Source organism: Petaurus breviceps, unplaced genomic scaffold (genome assembly GCF_028583685.1).
Source record: "Petaurus breviceps papuanus isolate PSGF00001 unplaced genomic scaffold, PetGlider_PUasm1.0 118, whole genome shotgun sequence".
In the NCBI taxonomy this organism is placed as follows: domain Eukaryota; kingdom Metazoa; phylum Chordata; class Mammalia; order Diprotodontia; family Petauridae; genus Petaurus; species Petaurus breviceps.
In genome coordinates this window covers 14,817,423-14,838,834 of record NW_027185616.1, presented here as the reverse complement: position 1 = coordinate 14,838,834, position 21,412 = coordinate 14,817,423, and the positions used below count along the sequence as shown (strand labels likewise).

At 37.3% G+C, this 21,412-nt stretch overlaps 1 protein-coding gene across 2 annotated transcripts in view; it reads right to left on the bottom strand.

The window, feature by feature from the left end:
• LPAR1 (lysophosphatidic acid receptor 1) overlaps positions 1-21,412 on the bottom strand; it is a 153,524-nt gene that overhangs the window by 85,581 nt on the left and 46,531 nt on the right. For both annotated transcript variants that reach the window (XM_069086612.1, XM_069086604.1), the window contains exon 2: positions 9,716-9,877. In XM_069086612.1, the coding sequence (XP_068942713.1) occupies positions 9,716-9,766 (51 nt within the window). In that variant the 5' untranslated portion in view covers positions 9,767-9,877. The remainder of the gene's footprint in view (positions 1-9,715; positions 9,878-21,412) is intronic.

The following is a 21,412-nucleotide window of genomic DNA, read 5'->3' as shown; positions in this document are numbered from 1 at the left end:
AGCTGAGTGACCCTGAGTAAGTCACTTAACCCTGCTGATCTCAGTTTCTCAAATATGAGCTAAAGAAGGAAATGACAATCGGCTCTAGTTCCTCAGCCAAGAAAATACCAAAAGGGATCACAAAGAGTCAGACAAGAATGAAACAACTCGCCACAACAAAAACAAGAAGGCAGGGCTGGACAACCTTCTTGCTCTGTGTCTATTCCATGATCCTGTGAATAGCAAGTAAATCTGTACATTCACACATTCATGTAACAATATTTAGGAGACACAGACACATGCTGTACTAGATACTGACATTGGTGCTGATGGCTAAGGCTAACTAGACTTGATGCCCAATGACCACATGCCAAATGAGCTGAGAGTAAATATTGTCTTGTACAAGATTCCATATTATAGGCCATTCCCCTCCTGACGTTGATCATAATACTGTCCACTTCTGTTACCCCTGTACATGTCTTGTTTTCACTTGTCCAAATGCCGCTGGCTATAATCGGAGAGTGGGGTCCTTGAGAGCAGGGACAACATCTTACTTCCTCCTTGCATTCAAGTAGCTCATGGCAGGTCCATAATAAATGTTCACTCTTCAGCATGAAACTTGAACTTTAGGTTGCAAATCAATTACTGACAGGTAGAAGGAACATCTGGATACCTCTTATTACCCCCAAGCACCCATTTATGGGTCTGCAACCCACCTTAGATGTTAAAGAAATTGTGGTGGGTTTTTTTAAATCAGTTAATGGGCAACTGAAAGGTTTTAGCAAAAAATTAAAATGGAATGTGCCGTCTGCAACTGACTACTCAATGGCAGCCGGCTACACCCTAACTATGATGATTGTATGTCAATTTGGCTGGAGAAGGTATTGCCAACTAAGACTGTCAAGCTAAAGAAAAAAAATCCAATTGCAAGGCTCATTTTTTTGATGAAACGAATACAACTCTGAAGTGTCTCTCATAATCAGGCTAAACAAGTGGAATTTGATGTCAACTTTACGCACAAAGCTTTTGTCACTACTCTTCGAAATATGTCAATGTCCACTAAGTACACTTAATCTAATTTTCAGAAACCCAAGATGTTTTCTCAGCATGGGAATTTGAAAACCCTTTAGAATCTAGGAAAGGGTGTAAATTAGGGCAGAGAAGCCTGCTAAGTTTCAAAGCGTGAAGCATATCTTTTTAAGCAAGTGAATTGCAAGCAGTGAAGGGGAACAACGAATGCTTTCTTTTCCATGGCTGTTAGGAACAATTCAGGCTATTTATTTATATTAATTAATTTATATCTAGTACTACTAGGTGACCTTGGCTAAAAAAAAAAAAGTTCTTTGTTAGAAAATATACAGAGTAACAAACAATCCAGCCAAACAAAAACAAAGGCTTTTTGTTGCTGCTGCTAATACACGATTTTCAATCCTTTTTAACATCATGCCAATTGTGAATCCATGGTTGTTCAGTCTAAATTATAACCAAAAAATATAAGTAAAATACTTAAAACTTCTCAAAAATATCACCTTACATTGATCATTATTGGCAAAACAAGCTATTCTTTACTTTTTTTTGTCTAGTGATAGTAAGTGATCATATTAGTTTTGCATATAATGATTAAGACCACAAGGTAACAGATTTATAGCTGGGAGGGACCTTAGAAACCATAGATTACAATTTCATTTTAAAGATGAGGAAACCGAAGATAAGTGACTTGCCTAGGGTCATAAAGCCAGTTTTTCTGAGGAGGGATTTGAATCCATTTCTTTCTGACTCCAAGACTAGCAAGCTATACACTAACCCACATGGCTTCTAGCCAGCTAACCATAAGAAAGAAGGCATTGGCTAATTGGGAAAAGGAAGAGAATTCAGGATTAAATTTGGTTCTAATCAATTGGGATAACAATTACACTGCCCTTTAAAGTTTCAATGTGGTCACAAGCACAATCTTATTTGATCACACAACTACTGGATTAAATCATGATTAAAGATAACATTATCCTCTTTTGCAAATGAGTAAAATAAGACTCAAAAGAGGAGTCAAGAGATCTTGTGTTTGGTCAACCCACTGGCAAGTATCAGAGGCAGGATTGAACCTATCTAGTCTAACTCCAAGTCTACTACCAACTCCACTAAACCCATGTTGTTGTTTAGCCATTTCAGTCTTGTCTGACTCTTTGTGACCACATTTGGGGTTTTCCGCCATTCCCTTCTCCAGTTCATTTTACAGAAATGGAAATGGAGGCAAAAAAGGTTAAATGACTTGCCCAGGGTCATGCTGCTAGTAATATCTGAGGCCAGATTTGAACTCTGGAAGATGAATCTTCCTGATTCCAAACCAAGCATTCTATCCACTGCACACCTACTTGCCCACTAAAATCTATGCTCCATCTCAATTTGTACATTCTGCAATACATAAATAATAACATGCTGGAGCTGGAAGAATCCTTAGGAATCGAGTTCAACCCTTCAGTTCAATGCTAACTGATTACTTATCAGGATTGCTGTAGAGAGATTGTGGTTGGATAGTGTGGATAGTGGATAGATAGTGGATAGAATGAAAGCTTTTCCAACTTTGCATTTTGGTCATCTTTTTTTTTGTCTTTTGATATTTTTTTTCCAATTATATGTAAAAATTATTTTAACATTTCTCTTTTCAAATTCTGAGCTCCAAATTCTCTCCCTCATACCCCTCCCTCCTCATTGAGAAGGCAATCAATTGGACATAGGTTATACACAGTCATGCTATGAAAGAAAAAACAGACAAAAAAAAAAGAAAATAAAGAAAAAGTATCTTCAATCTGCATTCAGCCTCCCACTTTGGTGATTCTTTAAAAGTACTTGCGAAGTGCACAGACAGGAGAAACTGGCCTAAAACCTGGATGGATCCCCTAACTTTCAGATCTCTATTAATTCCTACTAGAGGTTATAATGTCAAACCCCCTAAAGTTGATTGTTTGGAACTTGGTATGTATTTCCTCAAAGAAATGTGAGTGAGACAGTGTGGTGATATTTGAAGAATTTTAAGTACCCTGATTTCTCTGTACTATAGGGAGGTAAAGTCTAAGAAGCCTGGAAATGTTAGAAAGGGCCAGATTGGGAAGAACCTTAAATGCCAAATAGAGGGCTTCACATTTTAAGGCAATGAGTAGCCACTGAAGTAGAATAAGGAGTGGACTGGTCAGAACTATTTTTTAGGGAAACAGACTGGAATAGGGAGAGACTTGAGGCAGAAAGAAAAATTAGGAGGATACTGAAATAGTCCAGACAAGACACAGTAAAAGCCTGAACCAGGGTGAGTAGAGAGAAGGGGATTTATGCTGGGAAGGGAGAAATGAAAAGATTTGTCAACTGATTAGATGTGAGGTAAGCAAATATGCAAAGTAGTATACAGTTATCCTGTCAAGTCCTCAAGAAGGCTCATAAGAGAAGTTTTTAAAATGTAGAATCCACAAATGGATGGTAAAAAAAAAAAAGGCACACTATATGTTGCACTTTCAACACATTAAACTGTGCGATTGATTATCTCCTGGTCAATGGGGCATTTCGCTTTCACCATGCCATCACAAAGAAGCTTTATTCTTTGGTTTGCACAACATAGAGATACTATTTTAAATTTCTGTACAGCACCATATAAGTACAGCACAGAATTCTCTTTGGGTTCAGAGATAATATTCTGGTTTATGTGGAAGCAAATTTAACAAAATTATACGACTGACTGTAAAAATAAAATCCTTTGATTTTCCAGTTTAAGTATAACCTGAACTAGTGAATAACCCCAAAATTAAAGATTTGAAGGATCATTAAAATAATTAACACAACCATATTCAAAATTGCAAGGTGATGATTCAAATTTTCCTAAGTCTATGGATGGTACAACCATCTTCCCAGATCCCTAGGTTCATAACCAATCGTGGAGTCAACTATGACTCCTCCTCTTTCACCTCCTAACTCCATTCAGCTGCCAAAACTATATCAATTTTATTTCATGTCAAACATCCCTCTCATCTATCCCCTTCTCTCTACTTGCAAGTCTGAGGACCTCATCACCTCTTTCTTACACTATTTCAATAACCTTCCCAAGTGGTCTCCCTGTTTTCAGTCTCTTACTTCCTCTATTTCATCATCCACTCAGCTTCAAAATCACCTAAGAAATAGGTCTGATTATGTCACTATCATGGGAAAAATCTTCAGTGCTTCCTCCTTGCCTCTAAAATTAAATACAAACTCAGTCTGGCATTTAAAGCCCTCTACAATGGTGCCAGCACCAGATGTTTCAGTCAAATTGGATTACTAGTTATTCCTCTAATCAATCCACAAACATTTATTAAACCTCAGACACTGCAGATACAAGAACAAAGGAAAGTTACTGATTTCAAATAGCTTACTTAATCTTATTGGGAAAATGTGTGTATGTGTAAATATATACACATATCTATATACACACAGGCACATATAGGCACATATACAAACATATATGGGTATATGTGTGTGCTTGTATATATGTTTAGGCAGCTAGTTGGCATATTGGATAGAGCAATGGACCTGGAGTCATGAAGACCTGAATTTAAATTCTTACTCAGACATTTACTAGCTGTGTGACTTTGGACAAGTCACTTAACCTCTGCCTGCTTTCTAACAGGCAAATGAGTTAATATTTGTTGTTCTTATCTTCAGGGGATTATCTTATTAGAAAATAGACAGTATGTTAATTAAAGGTAAGTAGAGATGGACATTCTTAAACCACTTAAGAATATATTACCAATGAGTATCACCAAACCCTTAGTGCATAGCGCTCGTATTTGCACACAGAAGTCTGTGTGGTAGAATGGAAAACACCAAGGACTTTAGAGTCATATAGGACATGGCACATTAGAGCTAGAAGGGACCAAATCTTTGACTCTGCAGATGGAAGAAGCAAATCCCACCCCTGACAGTATACAGGTGGTCAGTGACTGCCACAATCGAAATGCAAGTCCTCTGATCCTGAATCCTTTCGGGGCTCTGTGCCTAAGGGTCATAGATTCAGAACTTAAGGGATGCTAGAAGTCACCTGTGTTATTTGTGCCCCTGGGAAACAAAAGCTTGCCCAAAGTGAGTGTCCCGGGAATTTCTGGGATGAGATTCCAGAGCCAGTTTTCCTCCCACTCTGAGGCGCCCTGGAACTTGAACCATTGACAATTTAGCACAGGAAAATGGCACGTCCACAAGACAATAGCTCTTTAGTTCCCGTCTGTTTTTGTTTTATTCTTATTATGGAATAGGTGAGTGATCTTGCTGTTGTACATTCTTTGTTGCTAAGTCATTCCAGTCATGTCTCCATGACTCCATTTGATTGAGGTTTTCGTGGCAGAGATCCTGGAGCAGTGTGCCATTTCCTTCTCCAGATCATTTTATAGATGAGGAAACTGAGGCAAACAGGGTTCAGTGACTTGCCCAGGATCACATTAAGCTAGAAAGTGTCTGAGGTTGGATTTGAACTCAGGTCTTCTTGACTCAAGACTGGAGGCACTATCCACTGTACCACTTAGCTAAGTGAGAGTAGTATCTGTAAAAACCTCTGTGTGTGTTTATGTTTATATTTATGTATTTATATTTTAACAATTCTAGGTCTTTATCTGAAAGAAATAAGAAAAGATCCTATATTTAAAAAGTTGTTATAGCAGTTCTTTTTGAGGGGACAAGAAAAACGGGAAACTAAAGAGAAACCAAGAAAATCAAGGAATAACTAAAGAATTTTGGTATATGAATGTGATGGGACACTCTTGCACTACAAGAAATGAAGAGATAAATTATTTCAAAGAGACTTGGAAAGATGTATATAAGCTGATACAAAGTGAAGAGCAGAAAACCAAAATTATATTCTAACCCCAAAATTATTTTTAAGAAAGAACAATTTTGAAGAATTTTATAAACTGATGAATGATATTAACAGAACAATAACAACCCTGTAAAAACAAACTTTGGAAGCTGTAAAAATCATATATGTACGTATACATACATATATACATGCACACACATATGTGTATAATTTAAGATTTGTAAGACTTTGGTTCAGTTTTTCTGGGGTCATCTACTAGATGTGTAGTCAAGCATTTTTGAACATTTAACAAGTATTTATTGAGTACTATGCCAGATATATTAGGTGTAATACACTGTTTCCTTTTTCTTTTTGGAGGGAGGAAGGTAGGGCAATCGGGGTTAAGTGACGTGCCCAAGGTCACAGGGCTAGTAAGTGTTAAGTGTCTGAGGCTGGATTTGAACTCAGTTCCTCCTGACTCCTGGGCCATTGCTCTATTCACTGTGCCACCTAGCTGCCCCTACTGTTCTGCAAACTTCCAGTCAAGCTACGAAGAAAAGACATGTGTTTCAACCAGGTAACAGTGCAAGGGGATATATAATTCAATAGGTAGTCAGAAAATAGGAGCACTGGGCCTGGAGTCAAGAAAACTGCCTCAGACCCTGGGCAAGTCACTTAACACCTCTGTGCCTCAGTTTCCTGTATGTGAAATGGAGATGATGATAGCACCTACTTTCCAGGGTCATTGTAAAGACCAAATCAGATAATATTTATAAGGCAATTTGCAAACACTAAGGCACTAAATAAATGCATAGTAGCATCAGTAGTTGATGATCAGTAGATCAAGACCTTTGTGGATGAAAATTATCCTAACTTAGAAAGGCCTTTTGAGCATCTGAACTTCTCATTAGCCTAGAAAATAAATTTCTAGCAGTGTTACTATCTCTAATCAGTCTCCTGAGGGGCACCAAGGTGGTAACTGAGGATCAGGAAGATCTGAGTTTGAATACTACTTCAGACACTTACTGGCTACTTGACCCTATGTGGTCAGTCTTCTCAGAGCGTCATGGGAATAATGAAGGGGTCTATACACACAACTGTGCTTATAGCATCTCAAAGTGATTTTATAAAGGTTTTGGTTTGATGCTTGAGGTCAAAAGCACCTTCAAGAAGGAGAAATATTTTGAAATTTGCTTCATTTAGCTTAGCTTGAATGCAATTATGTTCAACTTTCAGCCACAATTTTTATTTGTATAGTGAGATGCTATCTCCCCACATATTAACTGAATACATTAAAAAAAATGTTTTCCCCTTATGAAATTCATTAAGTTATGAATAAAAATTTTCAATTGATTTAAATTCTGACCAGGGATGGTTGAAAGAACCTCCTAGATCTTAACCAGGAAACCAGAACTCAAAATCACTTTTTTATAACTATTTTTTAAGTATTTTCTTTTTATCCTTCCCATATACCCTCATCCCTGAAGGGAAAAAAAAAAACTTGTTACGAACAAGCATAGTGGAGCAAAATAAATTTCAATATTGGCTATGCCCCAAAATGAATGCCTCATTCTTCATTTTAGCCCATCACCTTTCTATGAGGTAGGTAGTAATCTGCATTATGTGTCCTTTGCAATCAAGATTGAGTAATTCAAGGCTCATTTCATTTCACAAAAACTTCCTTTGCAAAGTACTAGTTGGATGGCTTTGAAATAATGGCCTCAAATGAAAAAAGGAATCAAATTCTTTCCCTATTTCATAGTTAAGAAGATAGCAGAAAACCTCTCTAGGGCCAGGAAAAGTAAATACCCAAAGATAAATTAAATGCCGAGGAAGGAAAGATCCATTTACTAGAAAGAAAAATACACATGACATCGTTTTGGCACCAAACAGACTGAAATGTGGGATTAACATTTTTTTTAATGTTTAATAACAATAACAACATGATAAAATTGCTTTAAGTAAGAAGAACTGTGATGTATAGGTAACACTTTAAAGTAACAGGTTCTCATACTCCCCTTCTCTGAGAATTAGGAAAGTAAATAAGAGTAAACATGTAGGCTACACCAAGTTATCCCTCTACCTCATCCCCATTTTTTTTAATGTGCTCTCTTGGGAATCCAACTTAAAAAGCTGTGGTCTACAAAATTAATTCTATGCAGGAAAAAAAAGTTTTTCAGTTCATTCCTATCTTGGAAACATTTGAGAGGCAACATCAAATAGTAGATAGAATGCTGGTCTTGGAGTCAGGGGAAAAAAAGGGTTTAAATACCACCTTAGCTACTAGTTACATGATCCTGGGTCTCGGTTTCCTTATCTGTAAAATGAGTTAGGCCAGAGAGCCTTTAAAAGGTTCCTTCCAACTCTAAACTTATGAATATCTATCAAGATGGCTCTTTTCCTCAGACTTCTTTTGTTTGGTTGGTTTGGGGTCTGTTTTTTAACTCTTAAAATAAAAATCATTAGGAAGCAGTTCAGTATGTTAAATGAAAGACAAATCTTCAAAACAGAAAAACATGGTTTCAAGTGCTATTTTTGATATATTAACTGTGTGACCTTGGGTAAGTCACCTAACATCTATATGTATCAATGGATTGATCTTTGAGATCTATGCTAGGAGATTACTACAATGATGAAAGCACAGGTCCCCACAAAAATAACAATGCAGCTAATAAGAATAAGAATAATACAGTTGTATACACAGATGAGATGAAAAAACTGAGAAAGATCAGAAGGAAAATCAAGCTGTGCTAAGAATATGCATAAAAATGGCACTAAACATTTTTGATTATTTATTATTACTGATATATCTTTGCCATAACTTCAGTATACTTTGAAAAAAAGGATTGCTTATGGGTCTAAGAGCTAATTTGTTAGGAGAGTAAAAGAAAAATAATGAAAGGAAATGAAAAGAAAACCCTAGATACTGTATGCAAATGAATTAGATTAATACAAACATGTAACATGAGGAAATTTTTAATAGGTTGCTATCTATCCCTCAGATATCCCAGTGAAGCCCAAATATACAAGGCACAGATAACAATGGCCCTTACCTTTCAATTAGCAGCTAATTAAGCTATCTTAAGTTTGAAGTCAATAGTGTTAGCCATGCATCTGATCTTTGAAAATCAAGACTCCCTTCTCAATAAGAAAGAAGGCCTCATATGTTCTGAAATATTTATAGCAAAGTGGATGTAAACAAATTGTGGTGCATGAATGTAACAGAATACTACTGTTGTGTGTGATGAATAGAGAACCACAGAAAGATCTATATGAACTGATGAAGAATGAAGTAAACAGAGCCAAGAAAACAATATAGAAAGTAACTACAACAATGCAAATGGAAAAAATGGCACACCAAAAAAAATCAAAACAAAATTAAGGTCAAGTGGAACTCAAAATAAGAAAAATGAGAAAACAGCCCCACCTATCACTTCATGGAGGCCAGAGGTTCATAGGTATTAAATATTATACATATTTTTGGACTGTTTCAATGTATCAATCACTTGTGTTGACTTTTTTTCCCCCTCTCTGAAAAACATGCTGTTTGTCATATAGAAGGGTTGGGGGAGGGGGACTGTAAAAATACATGTAAAAGTGTAAAAAGATATTATGGTAATGTAAGAAACAGAAAATATCAATAAAAAACATTTTTTTAAAAACAATGAAAATCAAAGCTTCCCTAATTATGATTAAATACAGTTCTGCCTTAGAAAGTTGATTTGTTCATTTTTTTTGCTGGTTACTGAACCTAAACGGCATCTCCTTTATAAATTGCTATTTCTTCAGTGGAAAAAACCTAAATGTATCCCAAATAGTGATTTTATGAGTTTTTTTTAAATGCAATGTTACATGCTATCAAGAATCCTATCCAAAAGCTCAGTGATGACTAGTAAATTCTTTCCTAGTCAAATCTTGCGTTAGGTTACTTACTTGTGGTTGAGACACCACTGAGAATGGCACCACAGCAGAGGGGGCAGCCATGGTAGCTAAGGAGATGCACAGAAGGGGTGCCTCTTCAACACTGCCAAACTGTGAGTCCAAGTCCTGGTGTTACGTATCAAATGCCAGTCATACTGGTAGAGTTCTGTGCTCCTAGAAAAGGACAAAAAGAGCCATCTTTAGACAAACAGGAAAATCATGTACAAGAAGAAAATAAGACAAAGGCATCATAATAATCATCAACTATTGAAGGAGCAAACCAAATCCTCCCAATTATCCACCATAACAGATTAGGTGCGCTGTAAATCTGCAGCCAAACACAACCATTTGGAGCCTCATCTGCTATTTTTTATAATGGACATATGACTTTACATGTTGTGTTTGTACAATATTTAAATAAATTAGTTTATATTGTCTAGTATTTTCTGTGTGCCTACTGGCAAAGCAATATGGGAGTCATCCATTTTCATATAAAGAGTTCAAGAAGCTGTTCTAACTAAATAAGATAACAATTATATAGATGATTGAAATGTTGATTGTGCTTGCAAGCGAAATGCACTTGTAAATTATAACCAAACGCTGAAAAGGGAAAAACCCAGAGCCTAGCAGAGAAGGGGGTTAATATTTTGTTGCTTTGTTGTTGTTTCTGGAGCAGGAGCAGCTGTTAAGATATCTTGCACAAAGTACAGCTACACTTGAGATATGGTGGGTAGAATGCTTGGAATCGGGAGGACTTTGGCTCCAGATCTACTTCTGACGCACTAACTATGTGACACTGAGGAAGTCATTTAACTTCTAAAGGCTCCCCAGAACTACCCAAAACTAAAAACTGCAGGAGAGCTGTGACTCAACCAATGAAATCACTGGCTCCGACCCCAAAAATGGGGTAGAGTGGTGATGTGTCCATCAAAGAACACTCTAGAACAAAATCTCCTACTGGAAGATAAATATCCAATTTTGACAAAATACTGTTATGTTTGGACAACAATACAAGAGAGGAAGAATAAATAATCTCTATTGGAAGAAAAAGAAAAATTGTGTCACTCACTCCCCTCTCCTCAATGCCCCAAAGTTATTATAATAGAAAACAAAGAATAAGGTTACATGATTTCCTGAAGAGTTTTAAGTTATTACAAAGTTCATAGCCACCTTGACAAGCACACTGATCAAAAGATGAATTTTAGGAGCGGCCAGGTGGCTCAGCAAGTAAGAGCACCAGCTCCAGTGTCAGGATGACCTGGGGATCAAATCTGGGCTCCGATACTCAGCACCACACCCAGAAATAACTGGCTGTGTAACCTTGAGCAAGTTACTTAATGCCGATTGCTTAAAAAAAAGAGATGAATTTTAGAGTAATTCTACCACCTATTAGATATATAACCTTGGGCTCAATTTTCTCATCTCTTTGAGTATAAAAATACCAGTCAGGCTTACTGACAGGGTTACTGTAAAGATTAAATATAATACACATGAAAATGATTTGCAAACATTAAGTTCTCTCTAAGTCTAAACAGTTGTCCAAAACGAAGAGCTTTTGACTGATACACATTCACTCTCATTAGCATTACCCAAAGATACCATGCTGCTACTCTCTAGCTATCTTCAAGACAGGCCATACCACCATCACCCTGCCTCCACCTCTTGCTTTCTAATCAATACAGTATTACCATTCCTAAAAAGAGCACAGGTCTTCTATATGAACTGTATTCTGTATCTACTCACTATTCCTGTGATTTCCATGACTAAAATATTCCTCCCTGATCACCAAGCCTCCTTTACATGTGCTGTCTTCTTTTATTAGAAGGTAAGCTTCTGGAAGACAGAAGTCTTGTAAAGAAGAACTTGTAAACACTAGTTCAATATCAACCTCTCCACCCCTAAATACTAGATAAGTGATCCTGGGCAAAGTACAACTTCATGGGGGTTTAGCAATACTCCAAGGTTATAAGTTACAAAGAAAGTTTTGACACCTGCATTGGTAGAGGGAAATTTCCCCACTTCTGAGTTCTCTATGGCACTGAAATCAGTTTCCATTTTTTTTTTGTTTTTTGGAGGGCAATTGGGATTAAATGACTTGCCCAAAGTCACATGGCTAACAAGTGTGTCTGAGACCGGATTTAAACTCAGGTCCTCCTGACTCCAGGGCCAGTGCTCTATTCACTGTGCCACCTAGCCGCCCCATCCATTTTTTATCCTTATTCACAACATTTAGAACATTGAATAACATTGTAAGTACTTATTAGCATTTTTTCATTCATTTATTCATAGTAAAAGAGAAGCAATTAAGAACCTTGGGTAATTATTTGGTTTTAACTTGCAACATACCAAATAAAGAGCTAGAAATCCAATGAAAAACTATAGCAAGTGGCATGTTCCACCTTATAACTGCATAAAAAGTCAGTCAGAAATCCAAGAGAACTAGAAAAAGGGACCTCACCAGCAAAGTGAGAACCAGGAAGACCAAGGCGGCAACAAGGGCAGTGATAGATACATATAGATATAGATATAGACACAGACACAGACACAGACACAGACACAGACATAGACATAGACATAGACATAGCAAGTATACTACCCCAAAAATGAATTCTAATCTCAGCTCTGCCACCTACTCAATATATAGTCTTGGACAAAAAATTTATTAATCTCTTAATTTCGGTCTATCTCTTTTTCTAAAATAAGCATATGGGCATACCCATATATATGCTAGGGAACAAACAAAGCCTATAAGGCTCTGTGTCTGGAGGCATCAAAGATGGCAGGCTGCCCAAAAAAGCCAAAAATGTTCAAGGGAACTCAGGGAGCAGCAGCAGACTGAGTGGTCCTGATCAACCCAAGTGTATAGAACTCAGACCCAGAGGACTCAGGTCTAAGGGTTCTGAGGTCCCTAACATTGTCCTAAGAAGCTAGAGAGGGTCTTGAAGATCCGGACTTCTGAAAAATTCCAGGTGAGATTATACAATAAAAGAAAATGTAAGGTAACTGACATCAGATGTAAGATACATCAAACTTCTATAAATGGATATGAACTAACCTGGAAGACAAGTCAAAGGGAGAGAACTTAAAAATCATCTGATACCCTAAAAGCCATGATAACCCCCTCCCAAATTCTGGTTGTTATATTTCAGGAAATGAAATGAAAACTGTCCAGATATATTAGAAAGAGGGCAAAGAGACTACAGATCACCTCCTGAAAGGAAAAGCCCTAAGAATGTCATAGTCAAAATTCAGAGCTCACACTTCAAAGAAAACCACAATTAGGATCACATAAGACCTGGCAGCTTCCACTGTAAATAAAAGAAGATCCTGGAATATAACATTCTGAAAAAACAATGAAATAGGTTGCAATGGTGACGATAATCCATAGCTACTCCAGAAAAACTCTGCGATAAAGCAATAGACCAAAAGGAGGAGGGGGAGGATAGGGAGAGAAAGAGGGAAATGGGGTAGCGGGGGCGGCCAGGTGGCACAGTGAGTAAGAGTGCCGGCCCCGGCATCAGGAGACCCAGGATCGGTTCCAGCCTCATATACTCGGCACCCACACAAAAAATAACTGGCCGTGTAACCTTAGGCAAGTTACTTAACCCCAACTTCTTAAAAGAAGGTGGAATAGAGGGCTTTCAAACATTTTTGAAGACGAGACTTGAGTAGGAATTGTGAAATACAAACATAAGAGTCCAGAGATAAATAGAAAGGAAAATATCTTTGAGCAACTGGAAGGATCTGTAGGATGCAGCAAAGCCAAGAGTCTATTGAGGGAGATGCAATAAAGACCTGAGGATGGATTGGTTCTGTTCTGAGCTTGAAGAGGAGAAAGAGAAGTAAGAAGGAGTAAGAAAAAAGGAGTAAGAGAAAGGAGTAAGAAGATGAATATAATAGTATAGAAAGAAGAAAACTTGCTATTCATTCTTGCTTTTTAAAGGCAGCTACCTGGCAAAGTAGATAGAGCACCGAACCTATGTGACCATAGGCAAGTCATTTAACGTCTCTGGGTCTCAATTACCTCACTTATAAAATGGAGATAATAGCACCTACCTCCCAGGGTTGTTGTGAGGATAAAAAGAAGTAATATTTGTAAATGACTTTGTTAAACTTAAAACACTATATTTATGCCAGCTATTATTATATTATTCTCATACTTGGGGTATGTAAAAATATATAAACATGAAGGAAGGCATTAGGGGGAACAGTCATCAGACAAACATCACTTTTATCTGAAATGAACAATGGAGGACTGAACATAACACAAAAAATGTTTGGTGTAGAAATACAACAAACTCAACATGAAAACAAGCTGAGATATACAGGAGAAAGTTAAGAGAATAGCGTAAGATAAGAGCCCCAAGCAAAATATGCTAGAAGGGAAGATTTAAAAGAGAGGTTGTTAAAAAAAGAACGTGAATCTAAGAAGCACCTTTGTAAGAAAAACCAAAGAAGACAGTTTCAGAGAAACCTGAGAAGACTGGTGGACTGTCTATGAACTGACATAGAATTAAGTGAGCAGAACCAGGAAAACAACTTATACTATAACAATAATTTTAGGAAAATGAATAACTTCAAAAGCCTTAAGAACTCAATAATTAATGAAATGCAATGCAAAGCAAACCATGATTCCAGAAACTCAATGATGAATAATGATAAGTTCAATGTGCAGAACAAGATGCACAGTTTTGCACATTTGGGTTCCTTGGGCCAATATGGGAATTTGTTTTGTATGACTCTGCATTTTGTTATAAGAGTTTTGGGTTTCTCTTTTTCAATGCAGGAAAGGGGAAATGGAAGAGAGGGGAAAATGCTTATTAACTGAAAGATAGGGTGACAGAGGGCCTCTTAGAAAATGAGGAAATGAATAAGCAAATTGTGGTTTATTAATTCATATACATGACTAAAGAGACAATTTCATAAGACTCCTGGGTATATAAACTGACATAGAGTGGAGTGAATAGAACCAGGGGAACAATTAATATAGAAAGAACAACATTATGAAGTTAAGGAGCTTTAAAGGAAGAGTTTTAATCAAATCAATGATCAACTGAGTCTTCAAAGGGCTTATGGGGGGATAAATAGTCCAGAGTAATACTTTAGAAAGATCACTTTGGCAGCTGAAGGGAGGATGAACTGGAACAGGGGAAAGAAAGACTTGAGACTTGAGACAAAGACTTGAGGCAGAGAGACCAAGCAGAAGGCTGTTGTAATGATCTAGATATTTTAAAAAATATTTTTATTCTAATACTGAGACAACAGTAACATGCATAAACTGCACACCACATTTTAAAGAAAAGTCACAGTAGAATGCCATGAAAGGTTGGTTAGCAGTTGCTTCCACTGCCTTAAAAAGTTGGATTGGAGGGGCGGCTAGGTGGCACAGTGAATAGAGCACTGGCCCTGGAGTCAGGAGGACCTGAGTTCAAATCCAGCCTCAGACACTTAACACAAAAATTAGCTGTGTGACCTTGGGCAAGTCACTTAACCCCAATTGCCCTCCAAAAATTTTTTTGGTTTTAAAATAAAGGATGTTTATTAAAAAAAAAAAAGTTGGGTTGGAAATGGTTTTATTGCAATTATCACCCATGCTACAGTGTTAACTGCTTTAGTTTTTAAATCTGTGTGAATCAGTAGGTATCAAGGGCTGCCCATCGCCTTTCTGGATTTCCTTCCCCTCTTCATTTGACTAGCTTCAACACTATTTTTGTTCACTTTATTTGTGAATGGGTAAGAAATCTGTCACTATTCCAGTTTGCCTTTGAATTGGGCTTTCATAGGGCACACATCACAGCACAATTTGAGGGTCTCTGAGCTAAGTTGTTTATTGTTGTTGGGAGTGTTAATTGCCAAAGAAGGAAAGCACAGATATAAGAGATTATATCTTAAATCCAAGTGTGTTTTGGTTCAAATTTTTTTTTTACAAGAAAATTGATAAAATTTTGGACTATTTCACTTTCGAGGTCTCTTCTAGTTCTGAAAATCACTGGTTAAAACCAAGTAAGTAACTTTAGTAGGCTTTGGTTGCTGATGCAATTGGCCCAATGAAGCACATGGCACTCTATGCTTTGGTAGAGGAGCTCTGAAATAGACCTTCTTTAACTCACAATTAGGCAGTCAGCCAACAATCAACAAGAATTTATTAAGTGCTTACTATGTAGCAGGTACTTAACTAAGCTCTTGAGATACTTGGGAGATAAAAAGGGAGGGGGGAGGGCCAAAAAATAGTCCCTGGCCTCAAGGAGCATACATTTTAATGGAAAAAAAAAACATGTAAATAACCAGCTACACACACACACACACACACACACACACACACACACACACACACTACATATGGAGTGGATGAAAGATAATTGCAAAAGGAAAGACAGTGACAGCTGAGAAGACTGCAGAAGGTAAGATAATCTGAATCTGGAAAAAAACAAAAACAAAAAAACCATTAGAAAACCAAGGGAAAGATAATTAGGAGGATTTCCTCAATTGTAGATAGCCATCACAAAGACAAGGGGATGGGAGTAGGAATACTGTGTTGAGGAAGAAAGAAGGCCAGTGTAGTTCTACATAGAGTACTTGGATAGAAGTAAAGTAAAAAAAAGACTTGAATGGTAGAAAAGGCCAAGTTGTAAACAGTTTTAAAATGCTAAGCAAAGGAGTTTATATTTGATCCTGGAGGGAATAGGGAGCCAAAGAAGCTCCTAGAGCAAGGGGGGTGAAATGGTCAGAAATCAGAGAGTCACTGGATTGCTGAGGAAATGGATTTGAATGGATCTCTTTGGTCTGTAAAACAAAAAGCAATGGAGGCCTCTGAGACTCTCTGTAGAAAAAAATCTATGCAGTCAGGAAGGAAGGAAGAAATCCACCAGCACAAGACAACACAAATGGTCATAATTACAAAATAATAATAACCCATGTTCTATTCTGTTTTCATAGTAGAAAGCACTAAAGAATGAATAAACTTGAAAATTTTGTTATGCTTATGTCCATTAAGATGTCACGAGATAATAATGCCCACACAACAGAATCACACAAATGTTGAAAGTAGTTTAAAACAATACTAATAACAACTCACATTGATGCCACACTATATTAATTTAAATAACACTTTTAAATACATCACCTCATTTGATCCTAACAAAAATGGCATAATGAACCCAATATTCTCATTTCTAAATTATGTAGAATTAGACCAAAATTCAGAATGGATAAATGACTTCTGAAATGTGGAAGAATGACCAAACAGCCATGACTCAAACCCAGGTCTGTCTCTCTACTATACTACAGAAGCCCTGGCATTTTTCCTGGCTGTCTCCCTTGCCTGGAATGCTTCCTCATCTGTTTCCTGACTTCCCTGGATTCCTCCAAGTCCCAACTAAAACTGATCTTTCTGCAAGAAGTCTTTCCTGATCCCCCTTAATTCTAGTGCATTCTTTCTGTTGATTATTTCCAATTTTTCCTGTATATACTTGTTTGTTTATAGTTGCTTGCATTTGTACAGGTATCTCCCCCCATTACGCTGTGAGCAACTTGAAAGCAGGAATTCTGTTTTACCTTTGTAGCCCCCATGCTTAGGACTGTGTCTGGCATACAGTAGGCATTTAATTAATGTTTACTGATTGACCAACTGACTTGGTACCTTCAAATAGAGAAGATACCAACCAAAGTAAAAACAGTAATTTAACAACCTTTTAAATCTTCTATTTTCTCCAAAGGAATGATCAGGGCTTTTGAGACAATATCTTTAGGATATGCCTGAGTCAATAATGAAGATTATAGACTAGTGCAATTTTGCACAAGGAAAAAAAAAAACCTCAAGCAGGGAGAGTATCTGCATTCTCCAAAAATATATTTCAAAAAACCAGTGGCAGATTATGTCAGATTGCTTGCTGTCTTGGGGAGGGGGCAGGGGAAGGAGGGAGAAAAAAATTGTAGTTCGAAATCTTATAAAAGTGAATGTTGAAAACTATCTTTACATATAATTGGAAAAATGAAATACTGTTGAGTGGAGGGGGGAGGAACAGTGGCAAAGTAAAAAATAGAAACTTCTCTTAAGATTAGAATGCCTTTGGTAAATCATTCTTAATGATCCAACAACCACCACCACCTCCCCCCAAAAAAATCCTTTGTGAAGCAGTCCATTGTTGCCTTCCTATTCAGACAGAAAGATTTAGTATTTCATTGCTATGGCTGATACAGTGAATTGTACTTCTCTCAGTGGTGAAGCCTTAACTCCTCCTCCCTATCTATGGAAACCCATTGCCATCTTAATTACCAATCCACACAAACACTCATATTGAACCAGACAGGATGACAAAAATGACAATACCAAGCACAGATGCCATTTGGTCTCTAGGAGGGTAAGATGTCTCACTTTGATCTATTTGCTACTGCCTCCACAGATCAAAAGACTGTGTCAATTGCAACATCCCACAGGAATTTTTTTAAAGAAACACACTCCAAGGCTGCTGTCTCCTCAGACTCCCTAACCTCAAACAGTAGTCCCACAAGCCAGGTTAGAGATTCCCTTACCAACCAGCTGAGTGACTCCTGCCAGTGAGTTCAGAAGTTATCCATTAGGCTGAGTTCCAGGAAAATGAAATATAGCCATAATCTCTGCTCTAAATCCCACTTTTATACTGCATTGACCTCATCTGCATACGGTCATTAGTTATGATCATTACTCATGAGCATATTATATTGGTCATTCCTACCTCACCCAGAAGCTTATTCTATTATAATGAAAAAAGAAAAGGTTCTCTGGCCTCTGAGAACTGTTCAATAGTACAGCAATCAAAAGTGACATTTGGCAAGGATTGCACAAGGCCAATCAAAACAACATGTAATGCATTTTGCAAAATCAGTCCTGATTTAAGGAGATAATAAAATACTAGAGCATCACTGTGACATAAATCAATGATGATAATTTGGAATGCAATATAAACTAAATCTGACTTCAAACCAAAAACAGAATTAATATCAACATAATTGACCTTGGAAAGCATGTCCAATCTTATCTTGCAAATGAAGAAATCAATATGGGAAAGTTCAAATGACTTGCCTCCAAATCATAAAGAAATCCCAATAGAAAGCACAAAAGAAATAAAAACTTTGGAAGTTGGAAATTGATGAACATGCTCATAGCAAATATGTCAATTGCCAAGAAATAGCCCCCAAAAAACTATTGATAAAAACAGATGTTTGAGAATCTGAGAACTGAGCCACCATTGGTGACAGTCAAAATGCCTTACTCTCAATCCATGAAACTGAGGACAACTGATATGTTCTGGATGACAAAATCAGTGTCCAAAAGAACAAGCTAGAACAATTGAGTCAGACTGGCAAAATTAATAGTTGGAAGAGACCTCAGAGGTCACATAGTCCAACCCATGCTTGAATTCCTACTCAATCCTTTTTTTAATGTTGCTGACAAGTGGCCATCCAGTTTCCATTTGAAGATTTTTCCTGCAATCCTTTCGATTTTTGTGTAACTCCAATTGTTATGTTGTTCTTATTTTCTTTCATGTGGCTAAAATCTGTCACTCCCACCCAGAGCCCACCAGCTCTGTTCTTGTTGAGCCAAGAAGTACTAAATTCTTTCATGCTCAAATTTTTATGGATTCCTTAAGTCTTCTTCTCTCCAAGCTAAACATAGTCAATTTCTTCAACTGTTTTCCAGTCTTCTTACCTTGCTGTTAGAATTTGTTAGAATGAGAAATAATCAGCAATCATTTATTAAGCACATACTATACTGCAGACATTGTGCTAAGCAATGGAGATAAAAATACAAAAAAGAAACAATCTCTACTCACAAAGAGCTTATATTTTAACTTGGGAGATAAGTATACATTTAGGGAATACAAAAATAACAAAGCACAAAATTAAAAACAAGGTAACTACCTTGTGAGGTAGGTAGTTACCAGGAAAGTTTTCATGTAGAAAGATACGCTTGAACAATGTATTGAAGGAGGAATTTAATTTATCATCTCTTTGCAGGGGACCTACCTATCTATGTACCCAGCTTCAGCCTCCCCCTAAGCCAGCAATTGCTTTTTTTTTAACTTTTCAAACATTCAGAAAATACATAGTAGAGATGAACGTAAAGTCATGCTTTGGTTCAAAATATCAACTATACCAGTGAAGGATAGGGAAGATCTAACTAAACAAGAAAAATTTATGTGAAAAAAGACCTGAGAGTTTGGGTGAATTCTAAGTTCAATGAGGCAAAAGGAACTTCCCCTGACCCACCCACCCCAAAAAATAACTAACACTAAGTTATGTGATCCTAGGCTATGCTAATAGAAATATAGTATCCCAAATGAAAGTAAGAGTTTTATTGTAATTTGCCCTGGTTAGAACATTTGGTGTACTGTCATCAATTCTAGATTTTTTTGTTTCATTTTGTGTTTTGCCTTTTTGGAGGAAGGAAGGCAGGGCAACTGGGGTTAAGTGACTTGCCCAAGGTCACACAGCTAGTAAGTGTGATCAAGTGTCTGAGGACGGTTAGAGATTTTTGAACTCAGGTCCTCCTGATTCCAGAGCTGATGCTCTATTCACTGAGCCACCTAGCTGCCCCTAGGTACCAAGTTTTAATGAAGACATTGACAAGATGTAGTGCCAGTGAAGATGGCCACCAAGGAACTTTAAATTTGTTTTTTCCCTGAAGCCAGGGCTTGTTTTTCCCCTGAAGCAAACACCACCAGCCAACTCTCCTCCTTTGAAGTTCACACCACTCAACTTTGTTGCCCTCTTCAGATAATAGTAATAATAACAGTTGATAAATAAATACCATTTTGTGGTTTATAGAACATATACACTCGTTCATTTGGTTTTCACAGTAACCCTGTAGGGGAGACTATTATAATAGATAACATTTACATAGCTTTAAGGTTTGCAAAATGACAGCATTTGATCCCCACCATAATTCTCTAGGATAGGTGCAATTATCTCCATTTTTCAGATGAAGACAGTGAGGCTCAGAAATTAAACGATTTGCCCAGACTCATACAGCTAGTTAAATGTCCAAAGCAGGATTCAAATTCAGGTCTTCCTGAATCCAAATCCATCATTCTATCAGCCTACCTGTTTCATAATAATAAAGTTATCATTATCTCCAGATGGGTAAACTGAGATTCAAAGTATTTAAATGGCCTCTACAACCAAACAGCTGATAAATGTGGGAGGCAGGATTCAGCCAGGCCTTTCCTAACTCCAAGTCCAAGGGTCTTTCCAACATACCATGACTCCACTTGACCCTGTGATCAACCAATCTCCACACCAGTCAGTCACAAGTCATTTTAATAGGTCTACTACATGCTAGGCACTGTGCTAAGTACAGGGGGCACAAAGAAAGGCTGAAATCCCTGCACTCAAGAAGCTTACAGTCTAAGGGGGGAGAAAACTTGAGAAGAATTGTGAGAATACTTTCCCACCCTCAGTATTCAATAGATGGCGGCTCCTACTTTCTCTCCCAATTTTCCTCTGCTCACATCCTTCAGTAAATCTGAGATGAATGGCCTCCCCAATTCCCATAACTTCCTTAATTTTCTCTCAACTTCAGTCACTCACTCTCATAATACACATTTATACAGCACCTCCAACACTGGGGGGATATGTGTTATTATTATCCCCATTTTACAGGAAATTAAGCAGGCAGAGATTAAATAACCTGCTCAGTGTCACCCAGCTACTAAGTATCTGGGGCTAGAT